The 24,305-nt window shown below is 43.5% G+C and overlaps 1 protein-coding gene across 1 annotated transcript in view; it reads right to left on the bottom strand.

Moving 5' to 3' along the window:
* Positions 1-24,305, bottom strand: part of tnfrsf21 (tumor necrosis factor receptor superfamily, member 21) — a gene marked incomplete at its 5' end in the record, with an annotated part of 49,645 nt that overhangs the window by 8,873 nt on the left and 16,467 nt on the right. Inside the window, 2 exons of the mRNA XM_079215136.1 lie at positions 5,635-5,900; positions 17,418-17,999. Coding sequence (XP_079071262.1) covers positions 5,635-5,900; positions 17,418-17,999 — 848 coding nt within the window. The remainder of the gene's footprint in view (positions 1-5,634; positions 5,901-17,417; positions 18,000-24,305) is intronic.

Raw genomic sequence — 24,305 nt, 5'->3', positions numbered from 1 at the left:
CAGTCTGCAGCCTGCAGCCTCTAGCCTGCAGCCTCCAGCCTCTAGCCTGCAGCCTGCAGCGTCTAGCCTGCAGCCTCTAGCCTGCAGCCTGCAGCGTCTAGCCTGCAGCCTCTAGCCTGCAGCCTCCAGCCTCTAGCCTGCAGCCTCTAGCCTGCAGCCTGCAGCGTCTAGCCTGCAGCCTCTAGCCTGCAGCCTCTAGCCTGCAGCCTCCAGCCTCTAGCCTGCAGCCTCTAGCCTGCAGCCTCTAGCCTGCAGCCTCCAGCCTCTAGCCTGCAGCCTCTAGCCTGCAGCCTCCAGCCTCTAGCCTGCAGCCTCTAGCCTGCAGCCTCCAGCCTCTAGCCTGCAGCCTCTAGCCTGCAGCCTCCAGCCTCTAGCCTGCAGCCTCTAGCCTGCAGCCTCTAGCCTGCAGCCTCCAGCCTCTAGTCTCCAGCCAACGGCCTCCAGCGGCTCAGTGCCGAGCTGCCGACGACGGAGCCGGAGCGCAGAGGGGTCACTGTGACGGAGAACGGCCCTGTGTGTGTGTGTGTGTGTGTGTGTGTGTGTGTGTGTGTGTGTGTGTGTGTGTGTGTGTGTGTGTGTGTGTGTGTGTGAGAGAGAGAGTGAGAGAAATAAAAAAGGATCACGGTGAGTTGCTGACTGCTCCTGTCAGCACAACACAATGTCCTGCTGGTGACAGGGACTTAAACAAACACACAAACACACATACACACACACACACACACACACACACACACACACACACACACACACACACACACACACACACACACACACACACACTGGGCCCACAGCCCAACACTCAGTGGACACACACGTACAAACTGAGCGAGCCAGCATCACTGTTAGAGTTAGCAGAGTGCTGCAGAGTGAAGAGCACAGGGGGCACACACACACACACACACACACACACACACACGCACACACAACACACACACACACACGCACACACATTGGAGATGTGTTGATTAATGAGATTTTAAAAAAGAATCTCGCTCAGGTGTAATTATAAGCAGATGAGCATTAAGTAAGATGTTCGGTAAGACAGGAACTCAGCATCAACCCCGCGGTTAGAGACTCTATGATGTCACGGTACATTCAGCGGCACCACTAATTCATCAATGACATTTAAGTACATCTTCAGGCGGATGAGCCCGTTCCCAGACTGCATTAAAGCGTACTAAAATGTCAAACATAATCACAAACACGTGCAGATAATCTCTCTGAATTACTTTTAAAAGAATCAATGTAGTTTCTGGGAAGTTGTGTTTGTCCTGTTCTCCAGGAAGCAATGGATGTGGTTTCATTTGATCCTCTTATGGGGCTCTTTATGGAAGGGACTGAGAGGCGTCTAATAGGACCTGAGTCATAAACACCCAATTATGGAAGAAATTGCACTTGATTGTGCATCATTGTGGCAGGAAGGGATAATGACTGCGTTGTAGTTTGTTGTGAATTGCCCTCTCAGAGAAGGAAGGAGGAAGAGAAGGAGGTTTATGACTTCCTGGCAGTCTGTGTGTCCTGTGAATAATGTACTCCTTGAAAGTAAAACTCACTTCCTAGCTCCACCCTCTCGTGTCACTTCACTTGTAGTCCACAGTGACAAGTTTGGTGGTTTTTGTCCATCGCCATCTTGGTTTTTGGCTGTTGCCATCTTGGTTTTTGACTGTTGCCCTCTTGGTCTTTGACCATCGTCATCTTGGTTTTTGGCTGTTGCCCTCTTGGTTTTTGACGACCGTCATCTTGGTTTTTAACTGTTGCCATCTTGGTGTTTGGCCGTCGCCATCTTGATTTTTGGCTGTTGCCATCTTGGTGCTTGGCCGTCGCCATCTTGGTTTTGGGCTGTTGCCATCTTGGTTTTTGACCATCGGCAATCTTGGTTTTTGGCCGTCGCAATCTTGGTTTTTGGCTGTTGCCATCTTGGTTTTTGACCATCGCCATCTTGGTTTTGGGCTGTTGCCATCTTGGTTTTTGACCATCGCCATCTTGGTTTTGGGTTGTTGCCATCTTGGTTTTTGACCATCGGCAATCTTGGTGTTTGGCCGTCGCAATCTTGGTTTTGGGCTGTTGCCATCTTGGATTTTGACCATCGCCATCTTGGTTTTTAGTCATCGCAACGTTGGTTTTTGGTCGTCGCCAGCTTAGTTTTTGGTTGTTGCCATCTTGGATTTGGTCGTTGCCATCTTGGTTTTTGGTTGTTGCCATCTTGGATTTGGTTGTTGCCATCTTGGTTTTTGGTCGTCGCCATCTTGGTTTTTGGTCGTCGCCATCTCGGTTGGCAGTGAGAAAGATCATAAAGGAAGCATTGACCTATTCGTATCAACAGCAAATATGATGTTTTCTATAGCTGGTCTTGTATTATTTCTTCACCCTTTCGACTCTTTTTCTGACTTTTTTTCAAAGAATTACACGGACAATCTTTACTTTTTGTTGTTGTTACTGAACCGAAAAGACAGAACAGCAAAGAAAATAATACCATGTTTCCCTTCCGCTGATTCATTGTTTTTCGCTCCGCCCCCAGGACAGCAGACCTGCTGCAGTCTCCAACATGATGCATTCATTATCCGCACTCAGAAGACTTATGGAAGTGAAACAGCATGGCTGCTCTTTAATCACTTGTACATACTTGATCACGCCAAAAGAGCAAGCAGGCAGCTATTAAACATGTATTTATCGCAACAATAAAGCGCACATTTTTTTACTTACTAATTCAACTATAATCTCAAATTTTGTGTATACAGAGACTATGGTTAGTCAACTTCCTGTCAATAACTTAGAATACATTTGGTTGCTTTCCAAGTGTAGAATGAGACTTCTTGTCAGTGCTGTTGGTACTGGGTAAATATTTCTATACAGGTCGGTATAAATACGGTGGCTGCACATACTCAAGGTTTTATTTTTGATCTGTCTGTGAACTCACTTCCTCAGCAAGAGAGTGAATAGAAAGGGAATCACTCCTATCACTCTACAGACTGCAGCAGCAGAGATATAAATAGAAACATCCACCAGCCATCTGACACTCAGTTGTTCCAATGGGAATACCATGGACACAGTGATTTTTTTTCCTGATTGGCTGATCTGGGGAATCAGTGCCCTCATACGGTCATACCAATAACCTGCTGCACAGTCGGTACCGCCATCAGTCCTTGTCATTGATTAGGTGTTTTCAGTGTGCCTACTGTTAACACTCCTGTTATAATGCGGGTCAAATTGATCCGTTTCCAAGTTTGAACATCTACGGAAAATATTTTAAAGTACTTTTTCTGTATGAAACTTCTTCTGCTTGCCCTAATTAGTGTAATCAACGTAAAAAAATATAATTATATAATAATTTGACCCGGCAGTGAGAGTGGAGGCTATAAGGGGTCAGAAGGGTCAAGTTTAGACCATTTCTTTCTTTGAACATGGGAGACAGTCTTTCTTACTCCCTCCTACCGTGTTTCATCACATTTCTCTCTCACACACACACACACACACACACACACACACACACACACACACACACACACACACACCTGTTCACAGCCCCATAATAAATACAGTACTATAGGATTTCTATAGACTGACACACACATTTCATCCCAATCTCAGACGCACACACTCTTTCTTACTACACACCTGCGAGAAATACAGATACTATTTTGACGGGAACCTTTTTTTTCCCGCGGGAAAGCTTCGCCCACACTTAGCAGGAGAGGTGAAACATACAAAGTTCTACCAACTTTACTCTGCAGATACAACTCAGTGGCTTCTAGGTTTTTCCAATGCACCTAAAACATTGTTTGAACATGTATTTTTCATTAAAACGAGTGAGTTAGCCTAATCGCAAAAACATACTGTGTTTCTGTCCGTCACCAAGTATTTTCATTATTCATTTATTATTTCATCGGAGGAGATGATCTACTCATTATTAAGCTGCGATGAAAGGACAAATTACAACAGATGACTAAAGAGCTGAGACACTGAGATGTCGAGAGTTTTGTTTTTTTAAACAATGCTGTGACTGTGCAGCGCTGACCTTGGACGATGCAGTCAAGGACACCAAGCTACGAATCACTGGGAAGTTAATAGAGAAGGAAGAAGTAAGTAGATGGTGACGAAGGATTCGGTGGATCACTTTTGTTTATGGCTTTCTTTGTGTGTGTGTGTGTGTGTGTGTGTGTGTGTGTGTGTGTGTGTGTGTGTGTGTGTGTGTGTGTGTGTGTTCTGAAGAGATTACAGTACGAGGCCGATACCAGACGGCCCGTGACTGAAGTTGGACATTTTGAGTTGTTTCCTCAATAGCATGCACCAGGCTCATCATGCCATCCTGTGTTTGTGAAACCAGTGGAGGCCATCATGGAGGAGCAGAGTCTCGCGTTGAACTGGACAGGAATAAAGGTGTTATGTGTGCCATTGCAAATCACTGTGACATCTGTAGCGTACTGACTTCACATGGACTCCTGTATAAACTTACGGTCACTGTCACTGTCTCGCTCCAAGAAAGGAATTCCTGAATTAAATTGTTTCATATTTCTATTGTGGACGGCAGGCCAATGACATGCGTCGTCACCACAACAACAACAATTGTGTTTTTTCTTTTGGACTAATCAAATGACATTGAAATGTCTGTTCAATTCTCATTTTATGAATATGGTTTGGACTTACCACTCACAATTGGTTGGGAAAAAGCCCGATCAAGCGACATCTATTACGTCATTCTGCCCTCTGTATCATGTGAAACCACATCGAAATAATACGATCAAAAGGTTTAGTCAAATATATAAAGCCATGCATTCAAAGTGAAACCAAACAGTTTACGTGTTACACTATGTTATTCTGTCCGCCAGAGGATCATGCGACAGTGTGTGCGTGTGTGAGTGAGTGAATGTGTACAACTATCAGTCTGTCCACAGCTAACCTCGCATTCTGCTGCAGCCAACAGGATTATATTTTGGGTGGACGGTTATGGCCGCATGCTCAACGACCCCTCGTGGTTGCGGCGACTCCCACTTTCTCAAAATATCTTTTTTATTGCCTGTTTTTAAACTGCCATCCATTGCTTGCTGACTCCTCTCTCACTACTCTTGACGGTAGCTGTGCGAGCACAGCGGAGGTAGTGTGTTTGGCTAACCGTGCACACGCTCAATGGACCAAATGGACCACAAGAAGATATAATGAATACAAATCTACATGTAGTATATCTCAATATACAGACTAATAGCAGAAACAATGGTTCAAAGGTTCCATTGGCTGTCCATTCTGTCCTCAAACAGACATACAGTCACACCACTTCCTCCCTCACGTTCTCACTCATCCCAACACGCATTTTCCATAACTCTGTAGTTTTTCTGTAGCGTGTTTAATCACTGCTTTAACATCAAATCATTCCCCTAAAGTGAACCGTTGCTTTAAAGTGAGGAATGCAGCTAAACCACAGGGACTGGCTCCAGCGGGACACGCAGCTTTCCTTACAGATTACATTTCAGTTGGAGGGAGATGCAAAGAACAGCGTGTACTACAGCTTGTGCCAGCGATGTTGACGGAGCTGACGATGGAAACGATGTGTACACAGGAAAAGGTCAGAGATGTTTCCCTGCTGCCCTTCTAATAAATCCTGGTTCAAACCGGTCTCGCCCACACGTCCGTCCGGCCTACCTGTGGGTTGTCCTCCATGACACAGCGGATCTTCTCCACCACGTCGATGCGGCGATGTCTGTGCAGGGCATTGATCAGCTTGGCCAGGTTGGCGTCGCCGTCCCGGATGGTCCAGTGCTGCAGCGCGGCGTACGCCCGCTCGTGATCCGACGAGTAGCCGTTTGAGAAGGCGGCCACCTCCCGCTCCGTGGCGTTGGCCAGCGACTGATAGATGTCTATCCACTGGGTGCCCACCTGGGCCGCCACCAGCTTCAGGATGTCCACCCCTGAGCAGAGAAAGACACGTTAGAGAATGCCAGCTTAAAGGTTGACTACATGGCGGCCCTTTGGCAGGGTTTTCAAATGGAAACGCCCACTCAGCCATTAGCAAAAAAGCAGTGACTCAGGTTATCAAGTAATAGCAGAACACTATATTTGCCTGAAACAAGGCCCACCTAAACCAAATTCAATATAAAATTTCAACATTTAGAATAGTGTCCCCGCTTCCTCCTGCTGTCAGACAGCCCTATCCAACGGGGAGCTGAAGCCGTGATCTCTGCTCTCTTCAAAGCCACAAGACTCCATTGACAAAAGCAGTACCGTACCAGGAGAGTTGCTGGTTTACCGCTGCCTCTGGATCGGTTAGTTTATTCGTGGTTGGTGTGACTTTCGGATCCAAACTAATGTGGCGTCCACAGCAGTGCATTGACTAGAAGGATGAACACACACTATATGTAGAAGCTTCTCCACGCGTAAACCTACGTCGGGTCACTGGGAAATTACAGAACGATTACAAAATCTCACAACCCCCCCATAAAATGAATAAATAATACATAAACATGCCCTGTACAGTTTGAAAGAAGGGCTTGTGATCATTTGTTGACCCACTATTCAGTATTTAAAAACATGAGACTCAGATGACTGCTGGATTTCCTCTTCATTGAAGAATGTAGCTGTCAGCTGTGCTAACTAACAGGATGCAGCAGCAAACAATTGCCTCATTTCTAACTAATGGAGCCCTCATGCTATGCGCCACACAATACACCATTGTTCTCTTTCTGTCAATTACACTGAACTTCTATATGGTGTGTGTCTGGAATTACACTGTCTCAGCTTGTGCAACTAGTATGTCATGTTTTATTGTGAACATAATTATGACCTCCATCTCAAAATGAGTTTGGCCCTCAAGCAACCTTAAATGTGTAATTAGAAGTTCTTCTACAGAACATGAATAGTCCTGCAGTCGGTACACTTTCCTTTGACTCTTGGGAGGCAGAATGGCACACCGGCTTGTAGGCAGTAAACGTATAAACGAAAAACCTGCATTACAAAACAGGGGCCACAGAGCATGAAGCACGTTGGTGTGGTCGGAAGACTAGAAAAGCAATATACAGTGCAGTGCATGTACCATTGGCAGAGGCCACGCAGGTACATCTGGGAAATGGTGGAGATTGACCAATTCTAAAATGTACGACATGGCATCTATTTATTAATACCATGAAAGTTAGTGTGTGTATTCATGGTGCCCAGAGGATGGGTCCCTCTGACTTTGGGGACTTTTCCTCTCGCGCCAGCACGAGATAAACCTTTTGTTTTGAGTCAAATGTTTTAACAACTATCGGATGGATTGCCATGAAATATGACGAGTACATTCATGTTCCCCTCTGGATGATTTGTACGTATGTCTTCATGGTCGATGCGAGGGGTATTGTTGCTTCTTATATGGTGGTGGAACGTATGCAATATGTGTAATTGGGGTTGTGATGGGCTTCAGTACATGGTGGTTTGTCTTCATATTGTTTTTTAATGCTGAGTACATCGCCGCTTGGTGAGTTGAAATTGTTTTTTGGTGAGATTATACCAAATGTCTCATACGACGACTTTGATCCGACTGGCTGAATACATCACCGCTTGTTTTTGAGTTGTGTTGTACGACACCTTGCGGCCAATTAATGTGCAGAGGAGGGGCTTGTGATCATTTAGTCACACAATACAGCAGTGATGGTTGCAGACACACCTGGCAGAGATCTGAGTGCACCTTTCTTTTATCACTACAACGGAGGCTGCTATTGTTCGGACAAATTGTCATGAGTCCACGACAGATTCTCCTGTGGAGACAATAAAGCATATTTTATCGCACTTGCACTCATCTGTTTCATCTGCTGCCATGATGAGGTCACAATAAACACAGTGGAAATGTGTCATAACAGTGGTCTCGTTTAACGAGATACGATGAAGGAAAATGCCTCTTCGCAGAAAGTCAAATTCTGTGCAAGTGGATCCTCTTCGGGGTGTCCAACTAAGTCCTGAGGCCAGCAGCACTCGAGGAGCTCAAAGAACTCACTGCAACAGACCCGTCTGAACCAACACCGGGTTATGCAACATGTTTTCAGGCTTTGATCCACCTAGATCAGCTGAGGCAGCCTCTTACTTTAGTATGGAGACACACACCTGCTGTGTGGTTGGAAGTAGCAAATACACAGAGTCATCCATCTTGAAGACAGACAGACAGCTGCTGAGCCGCTGAAGTATTTGTGATTACACCAAATAGGTCATGTTATTTGGGGAGTTTTTCCTGATCCGATGTGAGGGGACAGCGATGTCATGTGTTCAGATTGTAAAGCCCTCCGAGGCAAAGTTGTATTTGTGATTTGGGGCTAATCAAAATAAACTGAATTGAAATGAATTGAATGTTGCGTCGATCACAACGGAGAATCAATCCAGTCAAATCAAACTTATTAGAATTGTTTGTTGGTTAATTGAAGCTCGCACGACAGTCTTCCAAGGAAAACCAGTTTGCACAAACGGCTCACATGGACGTGTTTGTGTTGCATAACCGGTCCAGGAGGTTCAGAGCAGACTCGCAAAACAAATACTGGACTTGTTGACACTTGCTGTAAATTATCTGGTGCTCAAACCTGAAATAATAGAACATGGACATCATAGAACATCAGGAGAGACTGCATTTAGCACTTGAAAGAATCTAGCATAGCTAGCTTATGTTTGCTAACCTTAACACACTTGTGAGGTTAGTACAAGTTATCTGCTGGTTAACGTTACAGGTTGTATTGGTTCGCATGGCTTCAACACACGGTGCATGTCAGCACTATGTATTGATAAGGTTAATACAAAGGAAAGGGGCCTTTGAGGAAGTTCGGAACAGCTTTGTTTGTATTTCTTGGTATCTGATTACTGGTGTAAGTTGCCATGGAAATACTGCGCAATTGTACCAAGTTATTGATGCAGGATGTGTTGGAAAGGACTTTTCTGTTCATCTCACTGCAAGTGTGTCTCAGTAAATTCAAGCATCTCAAATACCTTCACACTTGCCATTCACAATCTCTTGTGACACACACACACACACACACACACACACACACACACACACACACATCCTGATTAGTGCAGCAGCTCGCCCACCTCAGACTCTCTCTGCTCCACTTCCTCGCTGACTGTTACGTGACTCGACAATAACTTGGCTGGAAATATAAATGCTGACTCACGTGTTTGTCAAGCAAAAATATCTCGCCTCGGTAGTTTTGTGTGACGCAGAAAAAGGCTCTGCTGATATGCGTGTATGCATAAGCTGTCGGCTTCGGGACCACAGAGCCTCGTGTTATTGTTTTATGATCCTCGTAAAGGACTGTCGCACACGTTTTTAATATGATTGGTTAATGCCTTGAATCGCAGGAGGAAAGCTCAGAAAAGTGGTTAATTTGTTTAATTATGTTCTGCTTCTGTAAATCCACTGAAGCCTCGTGCGTCCTACTACGTGGCCGCTACTCTTCCAGAGCATCGGCACAGAATGAATGCCACCACGTGTGATGGGTATCGGGTCGATCCCTGATTAATGTCCATGCAAAGTGCATAAATCCAGGATGATTCAGAGAGATTACATGGATGTAAGCCAGTGGTGGTAATTCATGACTCGACAGACACACACTGGCTGTGCGTGAATATATATATTTATATATTTATATTTATATATATATATATATATATATATATATATATATATATATATATATATATATATATATATATATATAACACAGAGAAGCCGGCAGAGGAGACGGATGCATGTGAAGCCTGCACACATGCTTACACAGACCAGGGGCGTGTCCAAGACTTTGGGGACATTGAGGGACGGCTTAGAAAACATTGGGCCCAATGTTCAGGCTCTTGTGGAGTCATAGACTGTCTATAAGAAGTGGGCGGAGTCACTGTGACGTCCACCTATAGTTTGTGGATTGTCGTTTTAAACCTCCAGTTCGGCATTTTCGCCGTTTAGTTGATTTGTGACAAGAGAGGAAGAAGCTTAGTACAACTGAATAAGACATTTTTAGGCCACCAAAAATACAATTAGTTACAATTAACTTTCATGAACTGAAAACACACTGTGAAAGGGGTTAAAGTGGAAAAAACACAGACAACTCCCAGACTGCAAAACGCTGTGGTACTGACCTGTCAATCACCTTTAGCCCCGCCCTAAAGCGTCCCCTGCTTTATGGTCTGTTTGACTCTAAATGACCATAATATACTAAATGAACATCATGCTGTATTGAAGAAGACTTGAAACTAGAGATTGAGACATAAACTCATGTTTACAATGTTTACTGAGGGAATACATCAAGAGAAGTAGAGTCATGTATACAAGAATCTGACATGCCACACACACACAACTGTACCGTTATGCTCATTCTCCTCTTCTCGACCCTTGGTCTTTACTTGAACCCTCATCACTACACGGTTAACCTCAACATTTAACCTCAACCTTTGTTCAACCCTCCACCCAAGTCATGAAGCTAAACTGACCTGACAATTCACCCGTACTCTGAAAGTAAATTACCCAAAACCAGACACCCGATCTTTGACAGACCCTTTTAAGGAGTTCAGTCCGACTTCATTTGACCTCATTTTGCAAAGTGTCCTCACTCAAAAACTCAAAGGTGAAGAAGAACACACACACACACACACACACACACACACACACACACACACACACACACACACACACACACACTGCCTGCTAGCTCATGACACATGACACACCTTCAGGACTAGCGGTCCTGAGGGTGTGTCATTTCGCCACACGGCACAGAATGAGTCACAGATTTTTCGTTGACATTTGTTGTGTTGGGAAGTAACACCGAAGCGCCGTGTCCTCGTGAGTTGGAAATGACTCGTCTTGTTTGTCGGTCTAGGTGATAGGGACTTCTCTTGTGACACCACTTGATTATCTGTCCAGTAAAACGAAAGAGTAAAGTGTCTGTTGTTGTTGTGTTTGCTGCACCAGGGAAGCAGTAGTTCTTTACCTCTGTGGTAACTATCAGAAGTTGGCCGTCAGAAGGGAGCTATGCACTCAAACAGCTTTCCAGTGGACATTGTGTGTCTTTTGGAGATAAGTGGCACAACAGTTATTCATTATCTGTAAAGCCAGGGTTGGTAATCTGCTTCAAAAATATGTTAGTCGCATTTGTTGATTTTTTTTTATTTCATACTGACAGCAATGAATGGATCTGACAAAAAAACTGAAGAAAATGTCGGGGCTCGTTTGTCAAATCGCTTCACTTGATGCTCCTCATCACCCTCAGTCTCTGTGGCCTCCGCCATTCCTCGACAGGAAATGAAGTCTCAAACTGTTCGGTACTGCCCAAAAGAAAGAGAATATTCATTCAATAATTGCTTCCAAGCTGTTGAGCCCTAGGGTTCCGCAATCGGGGGACCCTTTTATATCAGGAAAATCAAAGAAAAGATCATGGTATAAATCCCTCCCCCCAAAAAAAACAAACATGTTAGGTATCAAATTAAACATAAAAATCGGGGCTACAATAATATATAATCCCGATGTACAACCTCTAAACACAACTCAAACAATACATAGGATTAGGGGCTATGGTTAGGGTGTGGGCTTAAAGGGTTAAGAAAAATAACTTTCAATGAGGAAGGTTTTGGTTTGGAGCAATGCGGTTCAGGACTCTGGATCAGTTCGTCAACGCTGCCTCATGACAGAATCTTTCAAAGTCTGTAAACTCCTTTTCTCGGTTTAGGATGCTATTTAAGATCTGCATGTATTCAGACTGCATTTAGGCGGACAAAAAAATATCTTTTCTTAGGATAAGAATTTAGCTTTTACATAAGCGTCATAATTTACGGCAGTTAGGAATCCTGAATGTCATGCAACCTGTCCGAAATTCAAAATATTTCAGTGTTTATATACTGAAATATAATGATTAAAAGGCTACTCAAACAGTGTAGTGACGCGTAACATTTCCTGGACCATGTATCTCTGGAGAGGCCGACAGGAGGCGCGGGGCTGCCGGTGGTCATACCGATCACCAACAGGCGGTCTGGTGTCGGCCTCCATTCTAAACATAGATACGGGCATGACAGGGCGCATGCCGACTGAAGAATGGCATTCACGGTTGTAGGTAGGATTTCATTACTTAAGACCGGATAGGACACATTGGTGAGAGAGGAAACATCCTATCCTCCCTTTCTTCTGTTTCTTTATAGCTGCAGCATAAGTGTTCCCACGATCACATTTTCCCATATTTATATGATGCGTTGGACAAAGATGGAACACAGATTGCTGACGGCCATATTATACTGAGGTTGTCAGGTTTTGAATTAAACAATAACAAATATAAAAACCTATGGACCGAATCAATGGTCTCACGCTCACACACAGCGTTTTGTTATTGTGTGCAACATGATGTAAAGCAGGGTGCCGTGTGCGTCAGCACCCAAATGCCCTTCTGTTTATCCCATCACACAGTCCTCTCACGTTCCTTCCACTTTTCAGAAACACACAACGTTAAATTGGTGAAACGTGTGTGTGGCTTTGTGGGATCACAACAAGTGCGGTATACCTCCAACCAGGCGAACTCTTCACGATCAAACCCAGGCTAAAGCCAGAGCAGGCGGCCTCGGCCCACCCTGGTACTGCACAGCGCAGTATATTCGAACATGTGGCGCCCCGCTGGGCTTGGATGTGGAACTTGGCATTATTAACGGTGTGGATGTTTAATGAGGGAGGATGGTGGGCAGGTAGAATGTTGTTTTCCTTCATGTTTTCCTCCACGGTCTGAACTGACTTTGGCAATATATGTTGTGAATAGTACGCCTGGTGACCACACCAAGCTCTAGGAGTAATGAAGGAATATCTTATCTCTAATCTAAACCTGCCTCTATCTGAGCTTCTCTCAAAGGACCATTAGGGGTTCAAAGTGCATTTTCCATTGATGTGCTACCTACAAGACTGCCATTGGATCAATTCAATTCACTGAGTTGTGGAAATCAACTTTTCAAACCTGAAATAAAAGATGGAATTGCATGTTATTGCTGTATCTTTATCTTCTATTAATGAGAATTCAAGGCTAATCGGAACCAAATTCCAGTTGTGTACACCTTTACTTACTACTTAACTTCTAGGTTTTAATTTCGGACAATCCAAAACGTCTTATTCCCCAGCGTGTCTGAATACACCAACAACAAGGGCTATCAAAGCAGTTCCTGCTTGAATTGCATTACCAAGCCACCAAAAGTAACTTTGACCAAAAAATAAGACCGATAAAATGTGTACTACATTGGATTCTAATCTCATACTGAGATGTAAAACCACCAGTATGGTGCATTCAAGGTTCCTTTAGCTTCGGGACAATCTGTTTATACTGATTCTGTTCTTGCGGTCAGAGCCTCCTCTTGGCTGCGTCTTATTGCCTCCTCGTTCTCCAAAAAACGTGTGTTGCATGTCTTTGCGGTCTTTGACGAGAGAAATAAATGGGGATCGGGGAGCCCTCTTTTGGACCGCCTCTCCCTGAAGGCATTGAATCCAGCCTACTTCGTCCCCTCTGCACACCTGGCCAACCACTGCGTAAAGTGGGCATCATCGTCTGTCGTATGGCAAAATAGCTACAGATCAACACTGTAAGTCACAACATGGCACATCTGTTTGAGGACAAAATCATGTTGGGCAACAAGGTCAGATTACTGTAGCCTCATGCTAACCTTTATACAACATTTTTGTGATTCCCTTTTGCTTAATTTGACTTTTGTGCCCTTGTTTCCAGATAAACAAATAGGTTGTTCAGATCTTGCGCAATAACAATCTGGCCCGTGGCCCTGGAAAGCCCTGTTTGGCCGTGCTGTGGAGGAGTAGCACTTTTCACTACGTCCTGACTTCCTCAGAGCAAACGCCAAGTGTTGTATGTGTGTGATCGGTGCTTTGACGTTTCCCTTTCTTTCTGTTCCTTTATTGCCTGAGAGTTTTAACTGCTCTAGTAAAGGGGCATTACAACCTTCAAGGGGAGCCAGCCACGCACCTTGGAAGGATTAAGAAGCTGTTTTGTTTTATGCTCCAGAGAGTAAACAGTGGTGTAAAATGGCTATTTGAGTTGCATGTGCAGACATACATCTCCACGTAAATGCATTCACATGGGCGTAGAATTACTCATCCAATCATGAGCCCAACAAACAAACACACTTAAAAATGTACAAAGTTTAAAAATCTGTCTTTAAATGCCATTCGGGCGTCATTACTGATCCTCACACAGAGATGGGTTTCAGCTCGACATGTTTCCACAATTATTGACCCCGAGTGGCAGCATGAAGGTAAAAATACTATGAGTGTTTCCCAGGAAATATCGTCTGGGTTCCACATCTCTCTCAACGACACCACTACTAAGTACGAGGTGATGAGCATGAGCGTCATTATCTTTGTCGGTGTATTTGAGCTGTGGGTCTAATCTCATTATGAGTATAAAAAAGTATTGTATCGATCTAATTTAAAGAAAATCTGTTCTGTCTGAAAACCACCATTTCAATCTCCTACCAACAGTCAACATTGGTTTCTTTTAACGACGACCAATGTCTTTCTCTAACCATGACAGTTCAGCAGCCTAAGCTTAACCACACTCTAACTGTAGTGGTAGCATATAAAATATATTTATAATAAATACATGGTTTTTCTGTCGGGCATAAGCAGCTTTGGAAGGCAATGACAATGGACCTACTCTGTCCACAGTAGAAGCCAATTGGCCTCTGATGGCAATGTTGTGATTTGGTTGATCCTGTCAATTATCCCACTTATGGTTTGATAACTTTGATGATATCTTTGATTATCTGCATCTTTTTTTCAGAAAATAACATTGCTTTAAGTTTTTGGGTCAAAACATTAAAGGAGCATTGATGGCTACCTTGTGATTTACCACGGCGTTGTCTGTGTTTTCGTCTTTGAACTTTAACCCTTTCACAGTGTGTTTAACGTTCATGAATAGTAACTGTTGCATTTAGTTTCTCTAAAAATGCCTCATTCAGCATTTCTTTGTCAACCCTCTGTTGTCACTTCCGGTTGCAAAGAAACAAGATGGCGACGTCCAAAATGCCAAACAGAAGTCCACAAACCGATGGGTGATGTCACGATGAATGCCACTTCTTCAATACAGTCTATGATTATCACATTGTAAAATTACACATACAGAATAATTATCCATCATTCAATTGAAGTTTCTTTCAACCTTATTCACTGTCTTTTCGGCTCTGTTTTGGTCTCCACCAACCTCTGGCTCTTTAGCTGCTAAGTGCTGCTAAATGCTCCATTATGTTCACCAGCTAGTTGTTAAATTCATCAGCCGTTTGATTCTGGGTGGGAAGCGTACCGTCGGAATACTATTGGTTTCATTACTAGAGAATAAGTTCATGAGAGAAGTGAGAGTGAACCGAAACATTAAAGTTGGCCGTGAAAACCCAAACATTGAGCTGAGAGATGCTAAAACGCTATGTGAAGCTGAGAGGAACTGCGCAGTTGAATTACAATTCTCTGTGGGTTGTCCCATTTCAAATATAGTCAATTCATCCACTGTTAAGATAAGAATAATAAGCAGTGCAGCTTTCAGGGAAATCATTTCTTCAGGCATTTGCATTTAACATACAGTAACTTGAGATATGCAGTTTGTGGGTTGGTGAAAACCTGCACTTTATCTCTTATGGCGTCAAACTAATTTCTCTCTTTGTCAGGCATCTTCATTATCTGGGCTGACAAGGGCTGCTAGGTAACGGCAAGGAAACCCCAGTGTGGTGAGTCAGCAACGGTACAATACAACATTTCCCTCTGTCGAACTCACAACTCCCACCTCCTACATAAACGCACACCACTGTCGCACCATCTCTCTCACTCTCTGTTCATTTCCCTCTGTCCATATATCTCTCTTTGTCGTCCTGGAAGAGACCCGCTTGACCCACTAATGTGCCTTGCCAACCAAACAACAACCCTGATGCAGCTGAAACCAGATTATTCCAGTTCTCTGTGGCCAGGCAGAGGGAGCAGAGAGAGGGTGGCGGGTGGCTCGGCTTTAACAAACGCACACACAAACACACAAACACACACACATACACACACACACACATACAGAGTTTCAAAGTGGAGCGTCGAGTGTCTCAGGCAGGAGGTGTCCCCTGGGTTTGGGTCTTTCTCTCTGATCGAAATCAAGACCTCAGCTGTGGGGCAAAATGTACTCTACCTGTTGAAAGCCACAGTGTCAACAGACGGACATGAAAGAGGAGTGTGTGTCTGGGGGGGTGTAACACTAGCAATATAGAGGAGAGAAATAAAAAATGTCCAAATCAAGCATCAGACAAAGGAAGCTAAATATGGCAAATAGAGGATGTAAGAAAGCTGGAGAGAGGAAGAGGTCAAAAATAAAGCTTAGTGTGTGAAACATAAGAGTAAGAACAAGAACAAAACGGGAAGAGAAAATGTGCGGAAATAAAGGTACAAAGAAATGACAAAGGAAGAGAGAAGCAACTAAGAACAAGGAGTTAAAACAAGAGGTGAGGGGAAGAAATAGAAACCAAGATGAAATTGGAGAACTGAGAGCAGTGATGAGTTGGGGTTGGATGGTAGTGGCAGCAGGCTGGTACTACAACAGGTCACGTCCTTGCTTGTGTAACCACTGCTCTCCCCGCCATGAGCTGCGGGGCACAATTGATTTGATCAGAAACCCACAGTGGCTCGATCGCATCAACCGATGGTCCGACACGGCTCGGGAACAAAGTGCGTCACCACACCTGACTGGGCCCATGCCAGCTGCGCATGTAGAACCACCAGTCCTGAGATTACATAACATCCTGGCAGGGTTCTGCTACAGCGTGTTCTTTGAGGGCATATGCCTTGCATATTAATGGAGACGTCAGAACGCTATTGCATTGTTTGATTATTGACATTTAAAAAATTATTGAGGGAATGACCATGTTTATCCAGTATATAAAGTCGTCGATGAAACACAATCTCACTCGTGAGATTTGGTTGAATTCATGTAAGCGGTCTTGTAGAGAGGAAGAGGAAGAAAGCATTGGCTACTGGCTTGGAACCGATCGGCTATCGTCTGACGACGATTTTTCTTTTCAATAGCTTAGAATTGGCTTGTTAACTGGCCACTGGTGCAACTATCCGGTCATACACGTGGCCTCTCAACTCCAACTCCATTCACGCATCTCAAGTTGCTTATGGGAATGTAAATCCTCGGCTGAACCCTCGTCAGACTCTTCGCCAATGGATACCGAGTTGAGCCAAATCTAACTCACTGCCCTAAGTATACTTGAGTCTGGAAGGGAATGTATAGAATCCTCTACATATTGGATGAGCACAGCTTCATTTGTCACTCCATTGAGAAAACAAGCTTCGAATGACTGATTGAGTCTTGAGACTTTGAATCTCTTCTCTTCTCGAGGCTTTTTACCAAAGCATTCTCATGCACTCTTTCAATCAATCACTCTTGTGGAAATCAAAGATACAGCCGGCTTACCCTGTCCGTTGGAGTAGTAGATCCACTTCTCTTTGATCTGCGTTCGAGGTGCAGTTGCTTTCTTCTGAATTGCCTTCTCGATGATGCTGCTCGGGTCCTGCATGGGGCCTTTCTTCAGTACGCGAGAGCTCCGCTTCACGCTACAGATCACGATCACCACCAGCACCAGCAGGAGCAGCAGCACTATCATCCATGGGAGGTGCTCGTTGATGTCAAAGTGATCGTTGGTGCTCGGCCTCGGGGACCCCCTGCGAGTGGGCCTGTAGTAGCTGGAGACCCCACTTCCACCACCTCCGCTCCCCTGCCCGGCCACCTTGCTAACGCCAACCCTGACGACCTCTACGCCCTCCAGACCCTCCACCGCCCTCTGGTTGGGGCTTGGCACAGGGTCAGAGTTGGGTTGCCCGCGTGGTTGCTCGAGGTCCATGAGTTGCTTGTGAGTTGGGAGCTGTGAAATCCGCGGTGGATCGCGATTTGGTGGGGTGGGAGTGCCAGGCCGGCTGAGGAGTAGCCCCTCTGCATGGTGGTCTTCCTCACCCGAGTTTCCCCTCAGCTGAATGGCTGCTGACTGGCTGTAGGTGCCTGTGATGAGAGACAGAGGGATCGATGGAGACGAAGATAGAGGAAGAGAGATGAGAGAGAACAGAGAGAGAGCCAAGAGACAAGATAGTGGAGAGGTATGATATGGAGAGAGAGAGAGAGAGAGAGAGAGAGAGAGAGAGAGAGAGAGAGAGAGAGAGAGAGAGAGAGAGAGGATATTAAATTAACTTACATCAGAGATTTGCTGAACCCAGACGATGGAAATAGACGGCATCACGAGAGGGAATCCTAATGCTTTAATGCATGCAGGCATTCTGGACCATAAACAGAACGAAGAATAACCTCCACCCAGTGATCTCGGTCGTCTGCTGACATCCTCCATCCTCGGGTGTCCACCCAGTGAACACCAAACTGAAGCCAAACATTTTTGAGGCAATAATCAAGCGGACATTCACTTCTTTATAGTGGTGAATGAGAAGGTGAATGACCTTAAATGATGGATGGAGTACAATTAGGTGCCCGTCGCTCTATAGATGGACATTTAGTGACTTGAACGTTTTGGACCATATGCATGCTGGCAGCCCTGCTGCTGTCCAGGCAAGAGATGACCAATGCCTGGACAAGGAATTGAGTTGCATCTGTCCTCTGTACAGTATGCAACATGCTCATTACAAGTTTGATGGTTGTCAATAGTCAGGTTTCTATCCAAATGTTAAGCAGGTTTGAACCGAATTTTCTGATAATGGCTAAAAAGAAAATCCACTACTATTTTGCAAATATTATGAGTTCTTCAAGATAAACAGCGGGTGTTATTCTCCAGTCAGGCGCAATTCAACCATTGTAGAAGAAAATGGCACAGGGAAACATAAAAGAACACGTAGAAAACATGATGGAACTTTGGTTTAAATAATTATTGATGTATTCCCTAAACAAAGTGCATCCACCTGTACTGCTTCCGCTATGCTGTAGCACAACTGTGCTCCACCTCGTTATCTCACAGCAGATGAGCCCATTGATTAAGGTCAAACGAGGGCAATTGTAATCAGATTTAGGCTTCCAGTGCAGGAATAATTTGAAGAAAAAAGGAGAAATGATTGGGATGAGCTAACTATTCACAGCCGAACAAATCTGTTGATATGTGAAAAGTGCAATTAGGATTGTCCCAACAGCAGGGTCAGTGCTTCTCAGACATGGGAACAAACTGTCATGGTCAGTCGATATTAGTGCATCATTAACTGCTATTGATTATTATTGTGGCCACCATCGCCTCCCTTTGCTGTGTGCCCGTGTCCTGCTGCTAATGGGATTGGTGTTGTATAATGGCATTAACTCATGAATGGGCGGTGGATTGTTTTTAGGATTGCCACTTGGACGGCTGGTAATCCCTCTCATCCTTTTATCAGCAGACAGGTACATAGAAGCAGGTCTAATCCCCAAATTAGGGTTGTTGTTTTTACTGGCAGCAAGACGTCAAGTTCTTCCAGTAATACACTAATGCCAGTGATGGTCTGGACGGCGTTATCAGCTGTAAGCGCCGTATGGGCACAGTGGAGAGCGGCGGCCATGAGCTAGCCAGTGGGATGTCCTCGGTTGGAAATTCAAGATAATGTGACGGTACTCTCACAACAGGTCCCATGTGCCCGGGATCAGGACTTGAGACTACGAGTGTACCTTCGTTCCCGGAACCACAGAACCTTTTCCCTGATAGTTCGACATAGTGAACAATAAATCCGTGTTGAAATCGGGAGGATGGCGAGTAACGTTAGCTGTTAGCAGCTATCATGATGTAAAACAATGAATTGTTTACTGCTGTATTAATTCAATGAAGATCGTACATAGAGAGAGAACCTTTAACACGTCATTTAGTCTTTAACAGGGTATTAACAGAATTTTATATTTCTTAAAAATTCTGCACTTTTTATCAACATACTTTGGGAATAACTATTTGAAGGATTTAATTCTCTCTTTTTCTGTTTGAGTTGAAGAAAACACTTTAGTTTCCTTCCCTTCTGCCATCATAAATGTGTCATTGTTTTCCAGGGACTGGTACTACCTCCTATTCTTAGGCCCATTTTAAATGTATTTAAACATTCACAGCAAAATCTCTACTGGACATGTGTGGTTGCTAGGAGATGTGTGATGTAACACCAAAGCCCTTTTACATCACGTGAATTACTTAAAGAGAAGTTGGTGAATACGGTTTGTCTTATCACTGATGTTATTGTTGAGCAAGGCAACTCTTTTTCTGCCCCTTTTCCACCCTCTCCACTGACAGTGGAAGACAGGTGAAGAAAATAATAGTCATGAGTGCGTAATACCCGTAATGCAACTCCCTCTGACAGCACAGACGGGGTCAAATGAACCGGCTGAGAAGCCTTCGATCCCATGCTAGCACAAACAGTAGTGACAGTGTTATAGGTGTGGGGGTGCATGGAGGGAGAAGGGGTTTACTGGTATTCAAGAGTTGATTCTGAGAAATGACTGACTGAGACAAGACGCAAGAGGGATGCCGAGGGAGGGAGGGAGGACAGAGAACAAGAAAGCCAAAAGGGAAAGGGGATCTACAAGTAAGGAGGGAGGGAGGGAGTAGGAAAAAAGGAGGGTGAATGAGGAAGACATAGTAACATTCCAGCGGCAGGGAGCTGCCACCAGTTTGTTTCCATGCCTACGATTGTTCTTCGTTTTAGGATTCCCACAGTGCTCTTGATGTCATTTTGCTGTTGAAAAAAACAGGGATTGGGGCAGGAAGACACGGCCACCTAAAATAAGACACGCCTACATTCAATAAAACACGCCCACCTTCAATAAGAAGGTGTTCTAGGGTTAAAGACACTAGTGTTCTACGGTTAAAGATGTTAGTGTTCTAGGGTTAAAGACGTTAGTGTTCTAGGGTTAAAGACGTTAGTATTCTAGGGTTAAAGACGTTAGTATTCTAGGGTTAAAGACATTAGTGTTCTAGGGTTAAAGACGTTAGTGTTCTAGGGTTAAAGACATTAGTGTTCTAGGGTTAAAGACGTTAGTATTCTAGGGTTAAAGACATCAGTGTTCTAGGGTTAAAGACGTTAGTGTTCTAGGGTTAAAGACATTAGTGTTCTAGGGTTAAAGACATTAGTGTTCTAGGGTTAGGGGGTTAGGTTAAAGACATTAGTGTTGTAGGGTTAAAGACGTTAGTATTCTAGGGTTAAAGACATCAGTGTTCTAGGGTTAAAGACATTAGTGTTCTAGGGTTAGGGGGTTAGGTTAAAGACATTAGTGTTGTAGGGTTAAAGACGTTAGTGTTCTAGGGTTAGGGTTAGGGGGTTAGGTTAAAGACATTAGTGTTGTAGGGTTAAAGACGTTAGTGTTCTAGGGTTAGGGTTAGGGGGTTAGGTTAAAGACATTAGTGTTGTAGGGTTAAAGATGTTAGTGTTGTAGGGTTAAAGACGTTAGTGTTCTAGGGTTAAAGACATTAGTGTTCTAGGGTTAAAGACATTAGTATTCTAGGGTTAAAGACGTTAGTATTCTAGGGTTAAAGACATTAGTGTTCTAGGGTTAACGACGTTAGTATTCTAGGGTTAAAGACGTTAGTGTTCTAGGGTTAAAGACATTAGTGTTGTAGGGTTAAAGACATTAGTGTTGTAGGGTTAAAGACATTAGTGTTCTAGGGTTAAAGACGTTAGTGTTCTAGGGTTAAAGACGTTAGTGTTGTAGGGTTAGGGTTAGGGGGTTAGGTTAAAGACATTAGTGTTCTAGGGTTAAAGACGTTAGTGTTCTAGGGTTAAAGACATTAGTGTTCTAGGGTTAAAGACGTTAGTGTTCTAGGGTTAGGGTTAGGGGGTTAGGTTAAAGACATTAGTGTTGTAGGGTTAAAGACGTTAGTATTCTAGGGTTAAAGACGTTAGTGTTCTAGGGTTAAAGACATTAGTGTTCTAGGGTTAAAGACATTAGTGTTCTAGGGTTAAAGACGTTAGTATTCTAGGGTTAAAGACGTTAGTGTTCTAGGGTTAAAGACATTAGTGTTGTAGGGTTAAAGACATTAGTGTTGTAGGGTTAAAGACATTAGTGTTCTAGGGTTAAAGACGTTAGTGTTCTAGGGTTAGGGTTAGGGGGTTAGGTTAAAGACATTAGTGTTGTAGGGTTAAAGACGTTAGTGTTCTAGGGTTAAAGACATTAGTGTTCTAGGGTTAAAGACATTAGTGTTCTAGGGTTAAAGACGTTAGTATTCTAGGGTTAAAGACGTTAGTGTTCTAGGGTTAAAGACATTAGTGTTGTAGGGTTAAAGACATTAGTGTTGTAGGGTTAAAGATGTTAGTGTTCTAGGGTTAAAGACGTTAGTGTTCTAGGGTTAAAGATGTTAGTGTTCTAGCGTTTAAGACGTTAGTGTTCTAGGGTTAAAGACGTTAGTGTTGTAGGGTTAGGGTTAGGGGGTTAGGTTAAAGACATTAGTGTTCTAGGGTTAAAGACGTTAGTGTTCTAGGGTTAAAGATGTTAGTGTTCTAGGGTTAAAGACGTTAGTGTTCTAGGGTTAGGGTTAGGGGGTTAGGTTAAAGACATTAGTGTTCTAGGGTTAAAGACGTTAGTGTTCTAGGGTTAAAGACGTTAGTGTTCTAGGGTTGAAGACATTAGTGTTCTAGGGTTAAAGACATTAGTGTTCTAGGGTTAAAGACATTAGTGTTCTAGGGTTAAAGACATTAGTGTTCTAGGGTTAGGGGGTTAGGTTAAAGACATTAGTGTTCTAGGGTTAAAGACGTTAGTGTTCTAGGGTTAAAGACCTTAGTGTTCTAGGGTTAAATATGTTAGTGTTCTAGGGTTAAAGACATTAGTGTTCTAGAGTTAAAGACGTTAGTATTCTAGGGTTAAAGACATTAGTGTTCTAGGGTTAAAGACGTTAGTGTTGTAGGGTTAAAGATGTTAGTGTTCTAGGGTTAAAGACATTAGTGTTCTAGGGTTAAAGACGTTAGTATTCTAGGGTTAAAGACCTTAGTGTTCTAGGGTTAAAGACAGTAGTGTTCTAGGGTTAAAGACGTTAGTGTTGTAGGGTTAAAGACGTTAGTATTCTAGGGTTAAAGACATTAGTGTTCTAGGGTTAAAGACATTAGTGTTCTAGGGTTAAAGACCTTAGTGTTCTAGGGTTAAAGACATTAGTGTTCTAGGGTTAAAGACGTTAGTGTTCTAGGGTTTAAGACATTAGTGTTCTAGGGTTAAAGACGTTAGTATTCTAGGGTTAAAGACGTTAGTGTTCTAGGGTTAAAGACATTAGTGTTGTAGGGTTAAAGATGTTAGTGTTCTAGGGTTAAAGACGTTAGTGTTCTAGGGTTAAAGATGTTAGTGTTCTAGGGTTAAAGATGTTAGTGTTGTAGGGTTAGGGTTAGGGGGTTAGGTTAAAGACATTAGTGTTCTAGGGTTAAAGACATTAGTGTTCTAGGGTTAAAGACGTTAGTGTTCTAGGGTTAGGGTTAGGGGGTTAGGTTAAAGACATTAGTGTTGTAGGGTTAAAGACGTTAGTGTTGTAGGGTTAAAGACGTTAGTGTTCTAGGGTTAAAGACATTAGTGTTCTAGGGTTAAAGACGTTTGTATTCTAGGGTTAAAGACATTAGTGTTCTAGGGTTAAAGCCATTAGTGTTCTAGGGTTAAAGACCTTAGTGTTCTAGGGTTAAAGACGTTAGTGTTCTAGGGTTAAAGACATTAGTGTTGTAGGGTTAAAGATGCTAGTGTTGTAGGGTTAAAGACGTTAGTGTTCTAGGGTTAAAGATGTTAGTGTTCTAGGGTTAAAGACATTAGTGTTCTAGGGTTAAAGACATTAGTGTTCTAGGGTTAAAGACGTTAGTGTTCTAGGGTTAAAGATGTTAGTGTTCTAGGGTTAAAGACATTAGTGTTCTAGGGTTAAAGACGTTAGTGTTCTAGGGTTAAAGACGTTAGTGTTCTAGGGTTAGGGTTAGGGGGTTAGGTTAAAGACATTAGTGTTCTAGGGTTAAAGACGTTAGTGTTGTAGGGTTAAAGACATTAGTGTTGTAGGGTTAAAGATGTTAGTGTTGTAGGGTTAAAGACGTTAGTGTTCTAGGGTTAAAGATGTTAGTGTTCTAGGGTTAAAGATGTTAGTGTTCTAGGGTTAAAGATGTTAGTGTTCTAGGGTTAAAGACGTTAGTGTTCTAGGGTTAAAGATGTTAGTGTTCTAGGGTTAAAGACATTAGTGTTCTAGGGTTAAATACGTTAGTGTTCTAGGGTTAAAGACGTTAGTGTTCTAGGGTTAGGGTTAGGGGGTTAGGTTAAAGACATTAGTGTTGTAGGGTTAAAGACGTTAGTGTTGTAGGGTTAAAGATGTTAGTGTTCTAGGGTTAAAGACATTAGTGTTCTAGGGTTAAAGACGTT

This window comes from Taurulus bubalis (assembly GCF_910589615.1).
Source record: "Taurulus bubalis genome assembly, chromosome: 3".
In the NCBI taxonomy this organism is placed as follows: domain Eukaryota; kingdom Metazoa; phylum Chordata; class Actinopteri; order Perciformes; family Cottidae; genus Taurulus; species Taurulus bubalis.
This window is presented reverse-complemented; position numbering and strand designations above follow the sequence as displayed.